We start from the raw sequence: 16,462 nt of genomic DNA on the forward strand, positions 1-16,462 counted from the left end.
TTAACTGTATAATAAATATATAATATGTTAAATAAATATGAAATGGGAAGGTAGGGCTTATGTCCAGTGTTTGGGATTTATGTTAACCTAAATATGAAATATAATTCACACCGACGTTTTTGTCTGTATATTCCCGAAATCAAGAGAGATACTAAATTCCTTTCCAGTACTTCTAACACTGCTTGTATTGATCAACAGTGTATAAACACACATGTTTTTCTGTAGGCAAGTATATGGTTTGGGATGGTTATGTAATTGCTGCTTTATTTTTATTCCGTTTGAGTGATAATAGATTATTTGGCATATCACCGTCCATTAGCTCCACTTACATATGTTTAAATGTGAAATTACTCAATCTTCTGAATCAATTTTCCATGCTAGAAGCACGAAATATCTACTTGGTGGATATTTTATTGTGTCTTATTGTATCTTCTAAGAATGTGTGAAGAGCAGGCAATTAAAGTAAAGCCACTGAACTCTTGCTCATATTGAACAGATTTCCTAAGGTTGCAGCCTTGAGTCTACTGACAGCAATACGAGTATGACTGCACGTTGTTTTCGAGTCTTTTCAGTGATGAGGCAGAAATGCAATGTGACGTCTGCTTCTAAGTTTTTTTTAGGGTACATGTGCATCCTAATAATCTCTACTACATCTGCTGAAGATGCATATATTCAGAAAAATGTGTATTACACTATAGCTGATTTTGTTGTGATAATATTTTTACATCTTGAGAAAACAGGTTGAATAATGGAAATGAAAGAATTGTACCAGCAATAAATTATTCCTAAGACTAGTAATAAAAGAAATCCGATTCTGTCCTGTCTCTCTAAGATACTCATCAGTTTGTCATAAATATTCCTTGTTTAGGACATAGGGAAAGCTTTCAATAGATGAGTCTGAGTACGACTGGTACTGAGAATGAACACTGAATTCCTTTGTAAGACCTGATCTCAGATGAATGTGCATGTTGAAGTCCAACTTAGATGCGTGATGTTTCTACAGTATATATTGGGCTGAAACGGTTCTTTCCAGAAATTTAGAAATGCCCTTTAAGGATTTGTTTGATCTGGTTAGGGCCTGTTGTGAAATCTTACATAGGTTTGGGGGAATAATTGGGAGGGGTTATTATTTTGTGCTGTTTCTTCCCCATTTTGTATGTTTTTTGTGAAATGAGAAAAGACAAGCAAAAGAGAATTTTGTATAAATCATATGCTTTAGCGCTATTCAAATACTCTGTAATCTAAATAGTGTGGAGGCATGTGTGTGATTATGCACGCATCTTAATGGAGCTTTTTCACAATGACATTTCTGTTTAGAGTTTTGCTAAAACTGTAATGGAAAATCTCTAAAGAAAAAATGGTTGATAGCTTCTGTGAAGCAAGAGAGGTTTGTACAGAGCTGCAGAATACTTCTGTTTCCCGCACAGTACAAAGAATGGTATGTGAAAGTGCTCAAGGGTGTTCATCAAATAATTTGAGTTAATGGATGGGATGAAACTTGCTCATATATTTCTTTCCTCATTATCACATAAATAGCGTGGCAAGGCATTACTGGGGACATTGATTGTCTTTGCTTTGGCCCAGTTTTGTGAAGTTCAACTGAGAAAAGCCTTTCATCCTTCCCAGGAGACAAGACAGCCTACTGCTGAGCTCCCGCCATTTAGATTTCACCAGATTTCTCCTTAACCCCATAATAGTTCGACTTAACAGTTGTCTCCTCTTCCCAGCGTTAGCTAAACCAAACCACGTTGCTTTGTCTTCGCTTGTAAAGGCAGCAAAGGGTGTGGAGGACAGTTCTTGACTAAAGGGTTCACTAGTGCATTTCAGGGTCCACAGAGTCCCACCCTGCTGAAATGGGGTCCTGCCTTGAGAAATGGATCCTCCTAATCCCTCTTCAAAGTAGAGGTCTCCTGAAGTTTTAGAATACTGTGCAACTAGAGGTGCTTTCCATCCTAGCCTTTTTTTTTCCCTAAACAGTGCTAATGTGATGAGGAAGACTGGGAGCTAAAATTACCATCCCCACCTCCTTCTTTCTCTTAGTACAGCACTGACAAAGAATTGCATAAACATCTTGAGAAAAAAGTGGGAAAAGATTGAGGGGAAAAGCAGGTACAACCAGCACCTTGCTCTGATAGGCGTAAAGAGTAGCAGGAGAATTAATGTGGGGCTTTCAGTATGTAGTTAAGCTAGTGTGTGCCCCATCTGTCAAGTAAGTTTGACCACTTTTGATCTAAATATAATACAACCAAAAGGTAGCACCATGGATTTTTTCCTCCCCTTTCCAATCAATCTTGAAGTTGACCAAGTGTTGAGTTAAGGAGCAGTCTGCTGAAATACAAGTGGTGGAAGCTCAGCAGGATGATTTCTTGTGTTCTGGGAAAGATGATGGGCTTTTCCCAGTACAGGTTAGCCGAATTAGGCAAACTTGAATATAAGCTGAATGTTACTATCAATGTTTTTCCATCGTTTTCTGTGTGATAATGAGAAAAGGTCAGAACTAACTCTGTTCTGCTACCTTTTCCCGTTGTGGTTTAGTGCAGCTTGTCAGTGCTGAGGCACAGGACAAGGTATGTATTTTATTGTCAGGTAGTGCTGTAATTTTTTTTGAGCTGGTGTGCAACTGGACAGTGTTGTGGAGCAGTCCTGGGCTCGAGCATCTCCGCAGTGTGATCTGCTTGGTTTGCAAGCTCAGAATAATCCCCTCCCTTCTCTAGTGTGCGTATGCAATAACTGAAGAATGATAGACTTGTGATTGCATCATCTCCTCTGTTAGCATATGTTCTGGAGACTAGATCATGAAGAAACCAAATGTAGCAAATTAATATTCAGATCCCACAAGGTAGCTGTGATGCATCTTTTTCACTGTCTTCATAAATGTCTGTGGACGTAGAAACAAATCTGGTCCAAGAAGGGCTAAGTTCCTGCATCAGCAAGCTGTAACAGCGAGGAAGTGGAGGAAAAGGCACCTCATACCCTTATGACCATTATTAAGAAGATATATTCTGAACGGCAACCTGTTTGGTTTGTTCCTTTTCAAGTGAGATCTCAAGTAAAAATTTTCAGTTTATTTGCAACTCACGTTTGTAACTACCCTTACTCTCAGTCTGGGTGTATGAGTCCAGAGCTCTTAAACTGTCTTAGAATTGTGTGTAATAAGTTTTATGATAAACTAACTCTGACATCATCATGTGAGTCACACTGGGGCATGATCCTGAAGCAGTCGGTACATGCTAATAGCTCAAGGAAATTCCTGGGGGAGTGTGTTCTGCTGCTGTTCATTCTTGATTCCAAAGCTTTTGGGGGCAACAGGACTTATAAACATTGCAAAGGTTTGATTTGAAAAGGCTTTTTTTAATTTGAACATCGCCTCTGCTTTTTTTGTGACTTTTTATGTTGGTAACAACAGCTAACACTGTTTGTATTATATTGCCACCTATATGGAAGGTTGTGTAACACTTTCCATTATAAGACTGTTTCAGTTGCGTATTATGTTGCCAACATTCAGCTGTTTGGGCTGAAATTTTCCATGCTGGGTGTCTCCTTCAGGCTGAATTTCTTGGGAAAGTTTCAATAAAAATACTTGAACCATTCCAGGGAATGAGAGGAGGGGGAAATACTATATTTTGCTCATGTTTATTAAAGTTGCTGCAAGCACTTGATTCAAAAATCATTGCACCTACGTGTTTTAGAGCAGGGAGTTGAATTATTAGGAAGGTGAAAGGGCGAGGAAAGAAAAAATGGGGCTAGAAGAGATTTCTTTCTAAGGAGTGGGCTCCTCCCTGACATTATGAACCATCTGCAAGAAAGCACACAAACCCCATGCTTGTCAAAACAGGGTCAATGAATGGCTGGGAACTGAATGATTCTCCTTGTTCCACTGCGCCTACGTGGTATATTGGATTTGGTAAGAGAGGCTTATGAGGTGTAAGCACAATCCTATGCTACAGGGAAGATGACTAAAATCTGCGTAGTGGTGGAACTAGAGGGGCAGGGTTATGGAGTTAAGAACAAGAGTTGAAAATAGCAGAGGTAGATTTGCTCAGCAAGGAGATGGATATGAAGATGGTGGGAGAGACTGTTAAGCAAGGAGATGGGATTTAACCTAAGTGGTCTTACAGCAGCCTTTGTTAGTTACAGTTCATTTTCTGTTTCCCACACATCTTGTGCATTTAAACGGGGCAGGGAAAATTGTATGCAATTGTGTAATTCAGAGACCAGTATTCAACCTTAATTCCAGTATGTTTCATGTCTGAGCACTGGATGTTGCAACCATAATTACTTTCAACATGAAAATTAAAGCCTTAGTTGGAAATTTCATTCTATACCCATCATTAAAACGCTTGTATTGTAAGCTTTGAAGAACACCACCATAGTTAGGCACAGTATAATACTGAATTTCAGTTAAAATACTGAAAAATGTTTTATTTTAATCCATTTAGAAAACTTTCGTTTTCAAAACCATAGCACTGCCAGTGCTTCAGCAAACATGTATGGAACTATTTGGATGTGAAAAGGTTAATTGCATACTTGAGATATCAGGAACTGAACTTCTCAACAGACTCTGCCTTCCATTTCTCTCAGGTTCACAGTGTAGACAACAAATGGTGTTTTGGAATATACCCAACATGCTTAGCCCAAATGGGAGCGAGTTAACAGGACGAAGAAGTTTCAGCTATAACTTCAAATTTTCCTGATTTTTATGGACTTCAACCAGACTGGTTATACCTCAATATTATTTTAACATTGTTATTTGTGGCTGAGTTTATTAAATAGCAGTGTTCATGCTGCTGCTTTTAATATCTCACGCTTGAGGTTATCTTCCAAGTTTTCAAGGATTTATAATGTTGCCATAACATTTTCTTAAGGAATAAGGCTTCCCATCCAGAAGCAAGCATAAATCACAGTACAAATTCCAAAAATAGTGAATTAGATGTTTCCTAGTTAGAGGAAAGCAAATGTGTACTGAATGACCATTTTATTAAGATCCCTTTACTTCTTTTTTTCGTGAATGGAATTTAGACTTCTATTTGGGGACTGTTTTGTCAATAATATCTGCACCCTTGTTTAGAGAAGAGAAATATAAAACTGAACTATTACTATGGATATCTGCTTTTTAAATATTAACTTCATAAAAATGCCATATCTGGGTTTGACATGATGTATTGTCTCTGTTCAAAGAAGATAAGCTGTCATGCCATATACCTGGTTATTAATATCTGCAGATTGTGTGTTCATGTTACGTATCATGGCAAAGATCCACTTATTAATGCCTTCACGGTATGGATGGACAGGATACATCTTTATTGCTCTGATGGTACTTAAAATTTTTTACCACAGTGTTTTGAGGCTGTGTTAAAGGACATAAATCTCTTTTGAAAAAGAGCTGGTTTTTCGATGTCTTGGCCAAATTTTTGTTTCATATTTTGCAGAGATGCTTAAAACCCCTTTTTTTTCTTTCTCCCTTGCCTTTCCCTATGCACCCCTTACTGTTCTACAAGAGCTGTTTTTTCTCAGAGGTCTCTCCATAAGTGCAGTCAGGTCTGGACTCACGGCCAGTAGAATCTACCCAGCTTCAACCTCAATAGCCCATGTGTTGCAAGCAGTCACAAAATGCTTGTGACCGCTATGGTTTCTATGGAGTCTAAACAAATATAGTGATTCATATTAATTTAAACTGTTGTCTGAGGCCCAGAGAAGAAACTGGACTGTCCTACAGCACCATGTTGCAGATGCTGTGGCAGATACTATGTATTGCTGTGAGATCCAATGTGACCTGATGGTCATGTTCAGTGCAATTGTTGTGGTACTACGGTCTGCAGAATCAGTTTGTCCAGGTGGCCTGTGGCCTGATCCTTCATACAATGTCAGGATAGAAACTGTGAACCAGATGACTGGTGTGGCAGTATTCCCTCTGCCTCCCTCTCCTCAGGGTCTGCTGCTCTTCCTCAGGGTCTGCTGCTCTTCCTCAGGAGCTAAAGGTGGATCTCCCAGTCGTCTGTTGGATTCTGGACATATGTTAGGGGTTGCTTCCATGTCTTCTCATATGATAAGGAACGTCAAGTGACACAACAGGCAGTTTGGTCACGTAGCAAATACAGTTGTCGCATGACAAGAAGTTTGGTAGAATGATGGGTTGGCGCCAGCTAGCAGCCAAGTACCCACATAGCCCCTTGCTCACTCACCCCCACACCCCAGACCCCAGTGGGATGGGGGAGAAAATAGGAGGAGCAGGATCAAGAAAACTCATGGGCTGAAATAAAGGGAATCACTTACCAAGTACTATCACGGGCAAAACAAGGCTCGAGCTGGGGAATTTAACTTAATTTATTGCCAGCTAGCATAAATATTTAATTCCTGATTCGGGTATTGGTTATTGAGAAACAAAAGAAAACCCCTAAAACACTTAGGGGGGGGAAAAGCCACCTTTCCTCCCCCTTTCCCAGGCTCACATTCACTCCCAGGCTCACTTCACTCCAGACATCTCTCCTCCCCTGCTACCGCTGCATGCCACACTCAGTCCCTTCGGTGAGGCAACAAGTGGTGCAGGGGCTGTGGTCAGGTCATGGCCGTTTATCTCTGCCGCGCCTTGTTTGTCACTCTTGTCCTGTGGTCTGATGTTGGTCACCCACAGGCTGCAGTGCCTCAAGGGGTGTACCTGCTCTCCACCATGCAGCACCTCCTACTCCTCTGACCTGGTTTTGCTCTCATTCCCTCTGTTGTTCCCTCCTCCTCTCTCCCTCCATTTTCTACCCCTCTTTAAATATGTTTTCACTGAGGTGCTACCAGCTTTGCTGATGGGCTCAGCTGTGTCATGTGGTGGGTCCATTGCAGAGCTGGCTGAAACCAGCAGTGGCTGGCACGAGGCAGACCGTGACTTCTCGCCCTGCAGCCCTCTCCGCTACCAAAACCTTGCCACCTACACCCAATAGAACAACTCAGCATCTTCATTATTTCCTCCACAGACTTGTTCTCTGTGGCTGCTTCTATCCCCATATCTGCCTCATTCTCTTTCCTAGGCTCCTCTGAGGAGAGTGTGACTATTGAAAGAAAGCCAGGTCACCCTCGCTTAGTCCAATACAAATAATTGCTGGTAATTTTTGTCATTCTGTTTCCTTACTGGATTGCAAATATGAGTTTCTGGGTGACAGCTGGCTCCGAGGTGACTGCAGCATTCCGGCTGCACCGTGTTCTCACCTCTCTGAATGCACCCTTCATGGTTTGCCAAGGTTGCGAGAGCTCATTATGTAAAGCTTGTGTCTTGGCTAAAACCTGGTTTACTCTGTCTAACCTGGTCAGACAAATGTCTGAGTGTAACTTAGTTGTTACTCTGTATCACATGCTAGTGCATATTGTTTTATTCACTGACAGACATAGTTTGTACTTTAGCATGGAGGACAGAGGACTGTATGGACAGTCTTCTTAGGCCTGTCTTCTTAGGAATCCTTCAAGATGGCTCCTTATGCAGTGGAGGGGGAGAACAAAAGATTAAAAGATTGCTTGAATGCTGAGTGCATGAAGTCTGAGTTACTGAGATCCTGTTGGGGGGGAACCCCAGTCCTTTCAAGTGAGGGTTAATACAGGTGCCAGCAGTGATGCTTTGAATGTCAGCATAATGCAGTATCAGGTGTTCCATTGTAACTCTGTGTAGGCACTTCGAATAAAAGTGGTCTTTTTCACTTCAATGGTTCTTTTTTGGAAGGAATCAGAGTAAAAGTGAAAAAAGCTATTTTTATTTTAGGTGAGAGATCCCATGCAAAAAGTTGCACTGGAATTACTGCACTACTGGTGCACACTTTGCTTTGTGGTGATGGAATTCCCTGTCAGCATCCCACAGAGATGAATCTTGAGTTGCATTAGGCCTTCAGCAGCATGTACCAAAGCTCTACAGAGACACCTCGTTTGGTTTTCAAGAGTTGGGAACTCTGCTTTGAGGAATAGCAATGTAACTGGACATCTTTTACATCAGGCAACATTGCCTAAAACCTTTAGAAAAAGGATGTGATTATCTTAACTTGGAAATTATGTATCTACACAATCTAACTAATACTATGCTTTTGACCTTCAGATTCGATACATTTGCCCCTAACATTTTCCTCTGTTATAGCTACTCAGCTACTTTTTCACAGAACGATTGAGTGTAGTTATTGTAAAGGATTAAGTACAGTTATAATATTGTGTGCAATGCTGATCTCTGCTTGGAGTTTAAAAAAACTGTGTGTTTGCACATGATGCAAATGCCTAGTGTAAGTTCTATCGTACTCAGAAGCAAATGGCCCAAATCTTGAGCACTGGAATAAAGCTGTTGATGGAGAAATTTGTGTTCTTGAAATCTGTGTGTTGCGGAGGAACTTGTCATGGCTGAGTTTGAAGCTCCATTTGGTCACTGGGGGTGAAAAATACTTACTTTATCTTTACCTAAAGCTTGCTTGCAGACAGTGTTTCAAGCCTCTCATCCTCATGATTGTCCTTGTTCTAGATTTATGACTGATGCAGCTCGACGTGAGCAGGAGTCTTTGAAGAAAAAGATTCAGCCGAAACTCTCTTTGACTTTGTCAAGCACAGTGTCCCGTGGGAATGTATCTACTCCACCTCGCCACAGCAGTGGAAGCCTTACTCCTCCAGTCACCCCTCCAATCACTCCCTCCTCTTCATTTCGCAGTAGTACTCCTACGGGTAAGCACCTACTGTTTGGTTTATCCCGAATAAACTAGCAATTTTGCTACATGGCATTTGGAGAACAATAGACATGCTGAGGCATTGGGAAGAAGAACCCCTAAAAATAAAACAGAAAAGCTTTGGACTTTTTCATTTGCATTTGGTTTGCAATCTCTAAAATGTGTTTGGGCATTTGTTTCCAAACTCTTTGCTAAGCAGAGAAGGACAGTAACTTTAAAAATCGCAGCTGAAATTGTTACACGAAGAAACTAACCTTACCAGAAATACCAAATGTATTTGGCAAATGTATGGCAAAAGACCTCCGATGTGTCAGTAGGAGAGCCCTGCACATGGTGCCAGTTTAAGATACAAGTAAAAGTGGTCGGGATCTTCCCCCCCACCCCCACCCTTCCTCTTTTTTTTTTTTTTTTTTGGGGGGTGTTGAATTCATAGATAAATGAGTGGACAGGGATGAATGTTCAGCTGCTGTCATCATGTAGACATGACTTTCATTAGGAAACTATGTTCAAAAAAAGTAATGTATGAAAAAAGTGATCTGTCTTTTCTTCAAAAACAAGTATTCCTGTGGTTTTCCCAGGTGTAAAATTCCTGGGAATTTTTTTGCACTGATCAGAGAAACTGAAAATTGCTTGCTGTGCTGAACCACATCTCTTGGCCCAAGTCAGTCTGGTTTACATTAGGTAGAGATCTTGTCAGATAATTCTGATACACTTCAGATTAAATACCAGTATTTCCTTCTAAAAAGCTGAATGCATATAATACATCTATTCTGTTCTGTAATAAATAGGCTCAACATATTCTTTTTAACAGGAAATCACATGAGCATCCCTGCTTTGATAAACTGCTATGCCATGTGTTTTATATAAGCTATTTAATGTTTTAAAATAAGGAAGAAATTCTTAACTATGAGGGTGGTGAGGGACTGGAACAGGTTGCCCAGAGAAGTTGTGGTTTCCCCATCCCTGGAAGTATTCAAGGCCAAGTTGGATGGGGCTTTGAGCAACCTGGTCTAGTGGAAGGTGTCCCTGCCCATGGCAGGGGGGTTGGAACTAGATGATCTTTAAGGTCCCTTCCAACCCTTCATGATTCTATGATCCTATGATTTTAGTATTAATGATTAAATGGGAAAGTTGTAGCGGTCCTTGCGACACTCTGTCTGGAAGTTCTGAAATGAATTGGTTGTTCAGTGTGTTCCTGGATATCAAAAAGGGAACCATGTTGAGAACAGCTAAATTATAAAGTCCTAATGTAATACAGGAAATTTTAGAAGTAAGATTTTCTTAATTATCTCCTATTTGAAACAAACTGATTCATTTCCTTGGCATCCTACAGATGTCAAGGAATTTCTGCTTTCTTTTGTTTTACTTTTTGTACAGCTCCTCCTGGGAAGGCTAATTCATGATGTGGTCAGGTAGTATAACTTCGCACATCTGTCAGGAACATTGGTTAGCGATGTACTCTTTGAAACATGTTCCATCAATTACTGAAGAAAAAAAGCCAGTATCTGTCTACTGAAATACTTTTATTTTTATTATTCATATATTTTTCAAACTTTTTAAGTTACTCAGAATGTTGTTTTACCTGTAGCTAGGAGAATCAGCTTGCTTTGGCTAACTGAGTTTGTGGGAGTCGTGGCTGCCAGGTTATAAATAATACCAGCTTCCACTTTCTGCACCCTCTGTTCCAAGTTCCCCTGCTCCAAGTTCGTTGCAGCCCTGTTCCAAGGTTAGGGTTTGTAATAGCCTGGTAGCAAAAAACGTATATTCTTTCTTGAAGATTTTTTTTTTTAATTAACTATCAACTGAGTTGCATTTCAGCAGCCTCACCCCAGAATTTCCATTTTTGTCATCTTAGAAGTTTTTCTGGACCTAAAATAAGCATTGAGATTTTTCTGATAACTACAGAATTTTTCACAGTGTTTGCTTGGCGTAGGATTTTGTTCTCCGTGATGGTTATAACTTACATAGATGAGGTGCTCCAAGTCCTGCCACGGCTGACTTTCTCTTTCTACCGGTGCAGTGCCTGCAGAGGGAGCCCAGGAAGACCAGCAGGCTGATTTTAGATAGGCAGCTCACATGTCTGTTATTGGCTGATGCAAATTTTTTTCCCTCAAGTGTGAGTATATACGGCAGTCTACTAGCAAGGTGATAAAAACAAGGATAGTTAGGCAAGATCTGTTTCAGGGAAACAATTTAGAGCATGTAAATCGTCCTGCATTTCAGCCTCGCAGTGCCTACACAACTTTCAAGCCCTACAGGCATACCCTCCACTGCATCCAGTGAGAATGAAGAATATTGCTGTATTCCTTCTGTGCGATCCTGTTTGATTTGTACTCCGAGCAAACTTTTGTTAACTCGTCTTTGAATACAGGTAAACATGTATGTTGTGGTAACTTCAAAAAATAGAGAGGCTGTTTTTCCTTAGGTTGCCTGAAAGGGCGTTATCTGGGTTGACGTTAGTGTTTGTTAATAATCCAAATACAATCGTTGTACTCATCCTCCTTTAGACCTATATTTTTTCAAAAATAAAATGGGATTGCTTTGACCCAGTTTATTAATGAAACATTCAGAATGGCAGTTTCTCTTTTATTATCTCCCATCTCAGTTGTTTGATACTTTCTTAGGGTGCCAAACTCAGCAGTGTGCCTGGCATTACTGTTACTGCACAAGGTGTAACTCCAAGATGGTGCCACTTTAAATGCCAGAGAGAAAGCACGCCTTAAAGGCTGGTGAGATGGCATACAAATATGCATGTCCCTCAGCAGAGAGTGTCTGTCCTTTATGGCTTTTTGCTGTTCTTGTTTGAGGCAGAAAGCAGGAACCTCACTGATCTTTTGGGTCCCATTTTCCATGTAGTGTCCTCCCTTTAAGTATGCTGCTTGTCTTGGCTTTGCTAGGTGTGGTAGTCTTATCTTGGGTGAAGCCAGCAGCTGCCTGAATCCCAGTCACCTCTGTGCACGTCCTTACAGCTAAGTCCTGCCATTTCCTGATGCTGTTAAGCTACTGTTGTCATTTTTCAGCAAAGCGTAATTTCATATAATGATCTCTCATCCATGTATTGACCAGAACCCAGGCTCGAACCCACTTAGCTTGTGAAATTTGATAAGAAACAGTTCAAGGTGGTTTGGCTGCAGAGAATGTTTGTTAAGTTTTGCAGTAAAAATCCGTGCCAAAAGACTACGGGCCAAATTCGCAGACAGAGCTGAGCAGCTTCCAAGCTGACACACATACATGCTGCAAATGTTGCATGCGTATGTATAGCACCTTCTTCTGCGTAAATGAGATTATTCATGTAGAAGCAGAAATATTCAGCAAAGAAGTGTGCTCTTTAAGGCTCTTCTCAGGTAATGAGGTAGACATGTATTTATCTGCAGACTCTGTATGTGTTAGTCCCCTGAAATGGCCCATTTGTGGTTTTGGTGGGAAGTAGAAATGCAGCAGTTAATTTTCTATACCTCCCCTCTGTTCCCTCAGGGGTGACTGGCATGTGCTCTCTGCTTACATTTGGCTTTTTGTTCCCTCTCCTATAATAAGTTTTCTCTTCTTCTTATGACCTGTGTCCTCTAATGATTGCAGAAAGTTCACTTTAAAAATTTGTTCCAGTTTTTGTTTTAACAATAGTGTCTCCTGGGAGACTTTGTTTAGTAGGCTTAAATGCTCCTCTTAGAGTTCGCGGGCGGGATTTAGCAAAAGAAATGGCTTCCATTGGCAATACAGACTCCTCAAGGTGATAGGGAAATATAGCTAAGTAGCACCAACACATAGCTTATTTTGGAAAGACGTTAACAGTCTGCAAACATTGAAATATCTCTTTATTTAAGGAGCACTCAATTAAGTCACAAAAACTTATGTTGCCTTTATTTTTAAATGTCAACTTTAAACCCACAAAACTAATGAAGTCTAGTTATGGATAAAAATGGGGCTGACATTGCATCTTTAACATACGCTGTTAATTTTTAAAATGTTTTCATATATCTGTGTGGCTCACAGATGAAATTTCCACCCCTAACTTCCTGGCTTTTGAGTGTAAATCAGAGCATTGACATTCCTTTGAAAACTGTGATATCTCTTCATACTGAAAAGCTTTAAAAAAGATTCAGTGATAGTAACTTAGTAGTAATTCATTATTAAAATAACCTGGTGCCAATTTTAATTACAAAAGTAATTCATAGTAATGAGTCTCAGACTTAAAAAAAAAAAATTAAAAAAAATAAAGCCACTTTTGCATTGAAGGAGTGTCAAAAATCATCTGAAACCACTGTTTTGTGTTTGTTTGGTTTTTCTTTCATATTTATGACAACTTTTTTTTTTTCTTTTTTTTTTTTTAAATGATTCCAGGCCTGGGACAGTAAATTTCAGCCTGGAGTGAATTTTTGGCCTTCTTATAAATCCTAAAGCAAGAGTTTAATACTACCAACTGGCTTTTTAATGGCTCGACCCTAAGTCTTGCCCACCCCTAAAAGAAAGCTGGAATATTTGAAAACCTCATAATTAGCATTACATTTTGCTCTGAAGAAACTGGCTCTCAGACCTCCTTTCCTGTTTATTTTGATTTTAATAGATTACAAGTTATAACATTTATGCTGTTTTAATAGGTTTATAGACTTACTTACTGCCTGATCGTGTTGGGCAGCAGATGGCAGCCAGTACTGGCAGCAAGCATTGAGGATGCTATGGTTGGCTGGAATAGCTGCAGCCGTCTGTCAGTCCTTCCACTTGTAAAGGAGATGAAAGAGTGAAGTTTTCATGGGTGGTCATAGCTGACCCCATGAGAGAATTGGCAAGTCCCATTTTGATTTGCAGCTGTCATTTAAGTAGGTGACTAACTATTGGTTTATCTTATTAATTAGGATAAATGCCTTTCTGAGGAGTCATATTTGTGCAGTCATTTTTGATTGACTGCATTTGAAAGATTTTACCTTTCCTTAATATGGCAAACTTCCTTGAAATTTCCACTAGCCCTATCTCAATATTGACAAAAGTGACCCCATTTTCTACCCACAGAAAATACCTAACTTTTCAATCTTTTTTTTTCTTTCTAGAAAACATTAAAGTAATAATTAATTTTAATTTGGAGTAAAAAATATTTTGTAGGATTGGCCTTAATCTTAAAGGAATCTAATATCTAAACAGTGATATTGTAATCAAATATGCCTAAAAATTCAGTACAGCAATGTTTTAAGACTTTAAAAAAAAACTATGACTGAGGCTTTCAAATTGGTACTGTTGATGTAGAAACCATTACCTTTACCATCTGAGGATACTATTTGAATTATGATTTAGTAGATCTATAGTAACTGAGTAGTTTTTTAGATATATAGAGCATATTCTTAAACTGAAATCAAGACGCTTTTGTAGCTGTGTCAGTAATCTTAAAGCTGCATTGTTTCAGCCAGTTAGAACATACCATGTGAAATGGGCCAATTTTTTTCTAATAAATCATGCTAGTGGTGAACCATGACTTTATATAATATGTGATTTAAAGACAGAAAGTGAAATTCAATATATTTTCAATCAAAAAAAAAAAAAAAAAATCAGTCTTCACCTAAGTGTGTATTTTCAGTGCCTGGTGTAATGACTGCATTCTTGAATATCTACAATGATTTTAAACATATTTGTGTTTGTTGTAGTTTTAGTTAACAAACTAAATTGAAGAGAATCGTGTCCCATTTACATCATTAAGGAATATCTTAAGATTAAAATAGTGTATATATAAACTTTTATTCAATAAAATTAATAGATTCTTAAAACTGAGACTATTAATCTTTTCTCTTATTCAGCTGGATTTAGTTCAGGATTCAGATGCAACTACTGGCAAAACAGTGACCAAAAAATTACAGCTTCCTTCTTGTGTTAACGAGTGTTCTTGCTACTGATGAAATAATTTAGAGCTTCATTGTTCCCTCTATGGGTGACTAATTTACAGGGAAGGAAAGTCTGCATATTACAACTAAAGATCTCCTTTCTCCTCCTGCCAAAGGCAGTTGGGACTCAGAAATGAATCTGTAAGGATCCACCTTGCTTCTCGTCCATTAAGGACTTGTCTGTTGTGGGAGCTTTGATTTTGGGAAGCAAAGCACTGTGTGGCAGTTTGAGTTTTCCCAATAAACCTTGTTATCTCAAGTAATGTTATCTCAATGACATATCATTCCTATAATTCTGCTGTATAGCATTTGCCTTCATGGGTAACTCATGAAGGAATCCCAAGGGCCTCCTCTTGAATCTATTCCCTTTTCTTTTTCAAGAATGCAAAAGTTGAAAGAAAACCACCCATTGTTTGCTGGTGATAGCAATCAAAAACACAATAGTAACCAGCCATTGGAATTGGGCATTGAAGTAGAGTGACAGGCATGCTGGAAACTAATACGGTTTAGATTCTAAATGTCTGTTTAATTTTTGTTACTTTAAGTTGTTTAAAAAATGCGTTGTCTTGTTGTAATGCAAAAGCTCATTCCTCTTCATAGGTATCAAAGCAGCTAACATTTCAGTACAGTTTCCATATGTTATGCTTTCAACAACGAAGTAATCATATGGCACAGGCAGCTGTTATGCGGTGTGCTGTAACAGCGCGTTAAACAGAATCCAGCAAGAAAAAGAGATTTGCTCAGCTAAGCTACTTTGTAAGTTTAAAGTGGACAGTAGAAATGTAAAATAACAGGAGTGCCCCCTCCCCCCCAAATGAATTGAGGACTGAGAGGAGAAGGAGTTAGGTCTCAAACTTTTTTTGTTTATGGATGTGCTATTAATACGTAGCCAAATTAATCTGAATTTGTAGCAGAACTACTATTTATATCAGAATCTCTTTGGCTTCTGTCAGCAGGTGGCATTTCTGAACTCCATGTTAGATTGAATCAGAGTAGACTGTGAACCATTAAATCCGCTATTCATTTGATAATCTGTAACAGCTTTTTCTTTGGGCAATGCAGATTGGCTTAATACTGCTATACTAGAGAGAGCTTGCTCTTTCGTGGTGGGCTTCTTTTTTTAAGGATAGTGCGCTGCAAAATATTCTTTGATTGAGATTTTAAAGGTGCTTGAAATTGGACTTGGGAGTCAGGACAAGTCAGTGGAAACAAGTACACGTTTTTTTGAAAACTATGCCACAAATTTAGGTCACATGTACTTGAGCACATGATTAATGTTAAGCACCTTATACTCACTGAGGAGGTGAATGCCTGACTTTGAGCACATAACAAGCATTTTGTCAGACTGGAATGAAGTATTCTGCACTTGCCGAGTTGCAAGCTCAAGAATTTATGTATACACAAAAACCTAACTTTAGCCATTCACTTCAAAAACTCTTCATCTGCATTAGCGTATTGTAAATGCTCAGGTTTAATTATTACACCTTATGTTAATGTAGAGTACTATCATGCAGATATAATTAAAAAAATAACGAAAAGTAGAAATATGAGATCAAATCCCAGGGCTCTTGTATTAAATAGTTGCTGAGAAGTGTGCTGAGTGTGCTACATTTTTGAGTGTTTGACTTATGGGGTGTCTAGCATAGTAAAGCACAACTCAACCAAGTTCTACTGCAGCTTGAAAAAACACGCTTTCAGATGTGTGAGGAACCATCTCATTAGTTGTTCAGATTGACAGAAGTTTCTACTTGCTTAATTGCCTGTTCAGAGACTGAAGAACTTGTATGCTATGTTTTTATTAAAAATTAGATATATAGACCCACTCTTGTATAAACAGTATGGGCAAATAACTAAATGAAGACCAAATTCTGTTCTCCAACATAATGAAAGTTTGTCTGAATGCATTCAATATTTCAGGCCTGC

At 39.1% G+C, this 16,462-nt stretch overlaps 1 protein-coding gene across 1 annotated transcript in view; it reads left to right on the forward strand.

Moving 5' to 3' along the window:
• Positions 1-8,477: 8,477 nt before the first annotated feature.
• The window catches only part of JAZF1 (JAZF zinc finger 1), a 32,388-nt gene continuing 24,403 nt past the window's right edge, over positions 8,478-16,462 (forward strand). The window contains exon 1 of the mRNA XM_009579606.1: positions 8,478-8,673. Within this exon, the coding sequence (XP_009577901.1) occupies positions 8,481-8,673 (193 nt within the window). The 5' untranslated portion in view covers positions 8,478-8,480. The remainder of the gene's footprint in view (positions 8,674-16,462) is intronic.

Source organism: Fulmarus glacialis, unplaced genomic scaffold, assembly GCF_000690835.1.
Source record: "Fulmarus glacialis isolate BGI_N327 unplaced genomic scaffold, ASM69083v1 scaffold966, whole genome shotgun sequence".
In the NCBI taxonomy this organism is placed as follows: domain Eukaryota; kingdom Metazoa; phylum Chordata; class Aves; order Procellariiformes; family Procellariidae; genus Fulmarus; species Fulmarus glacialis.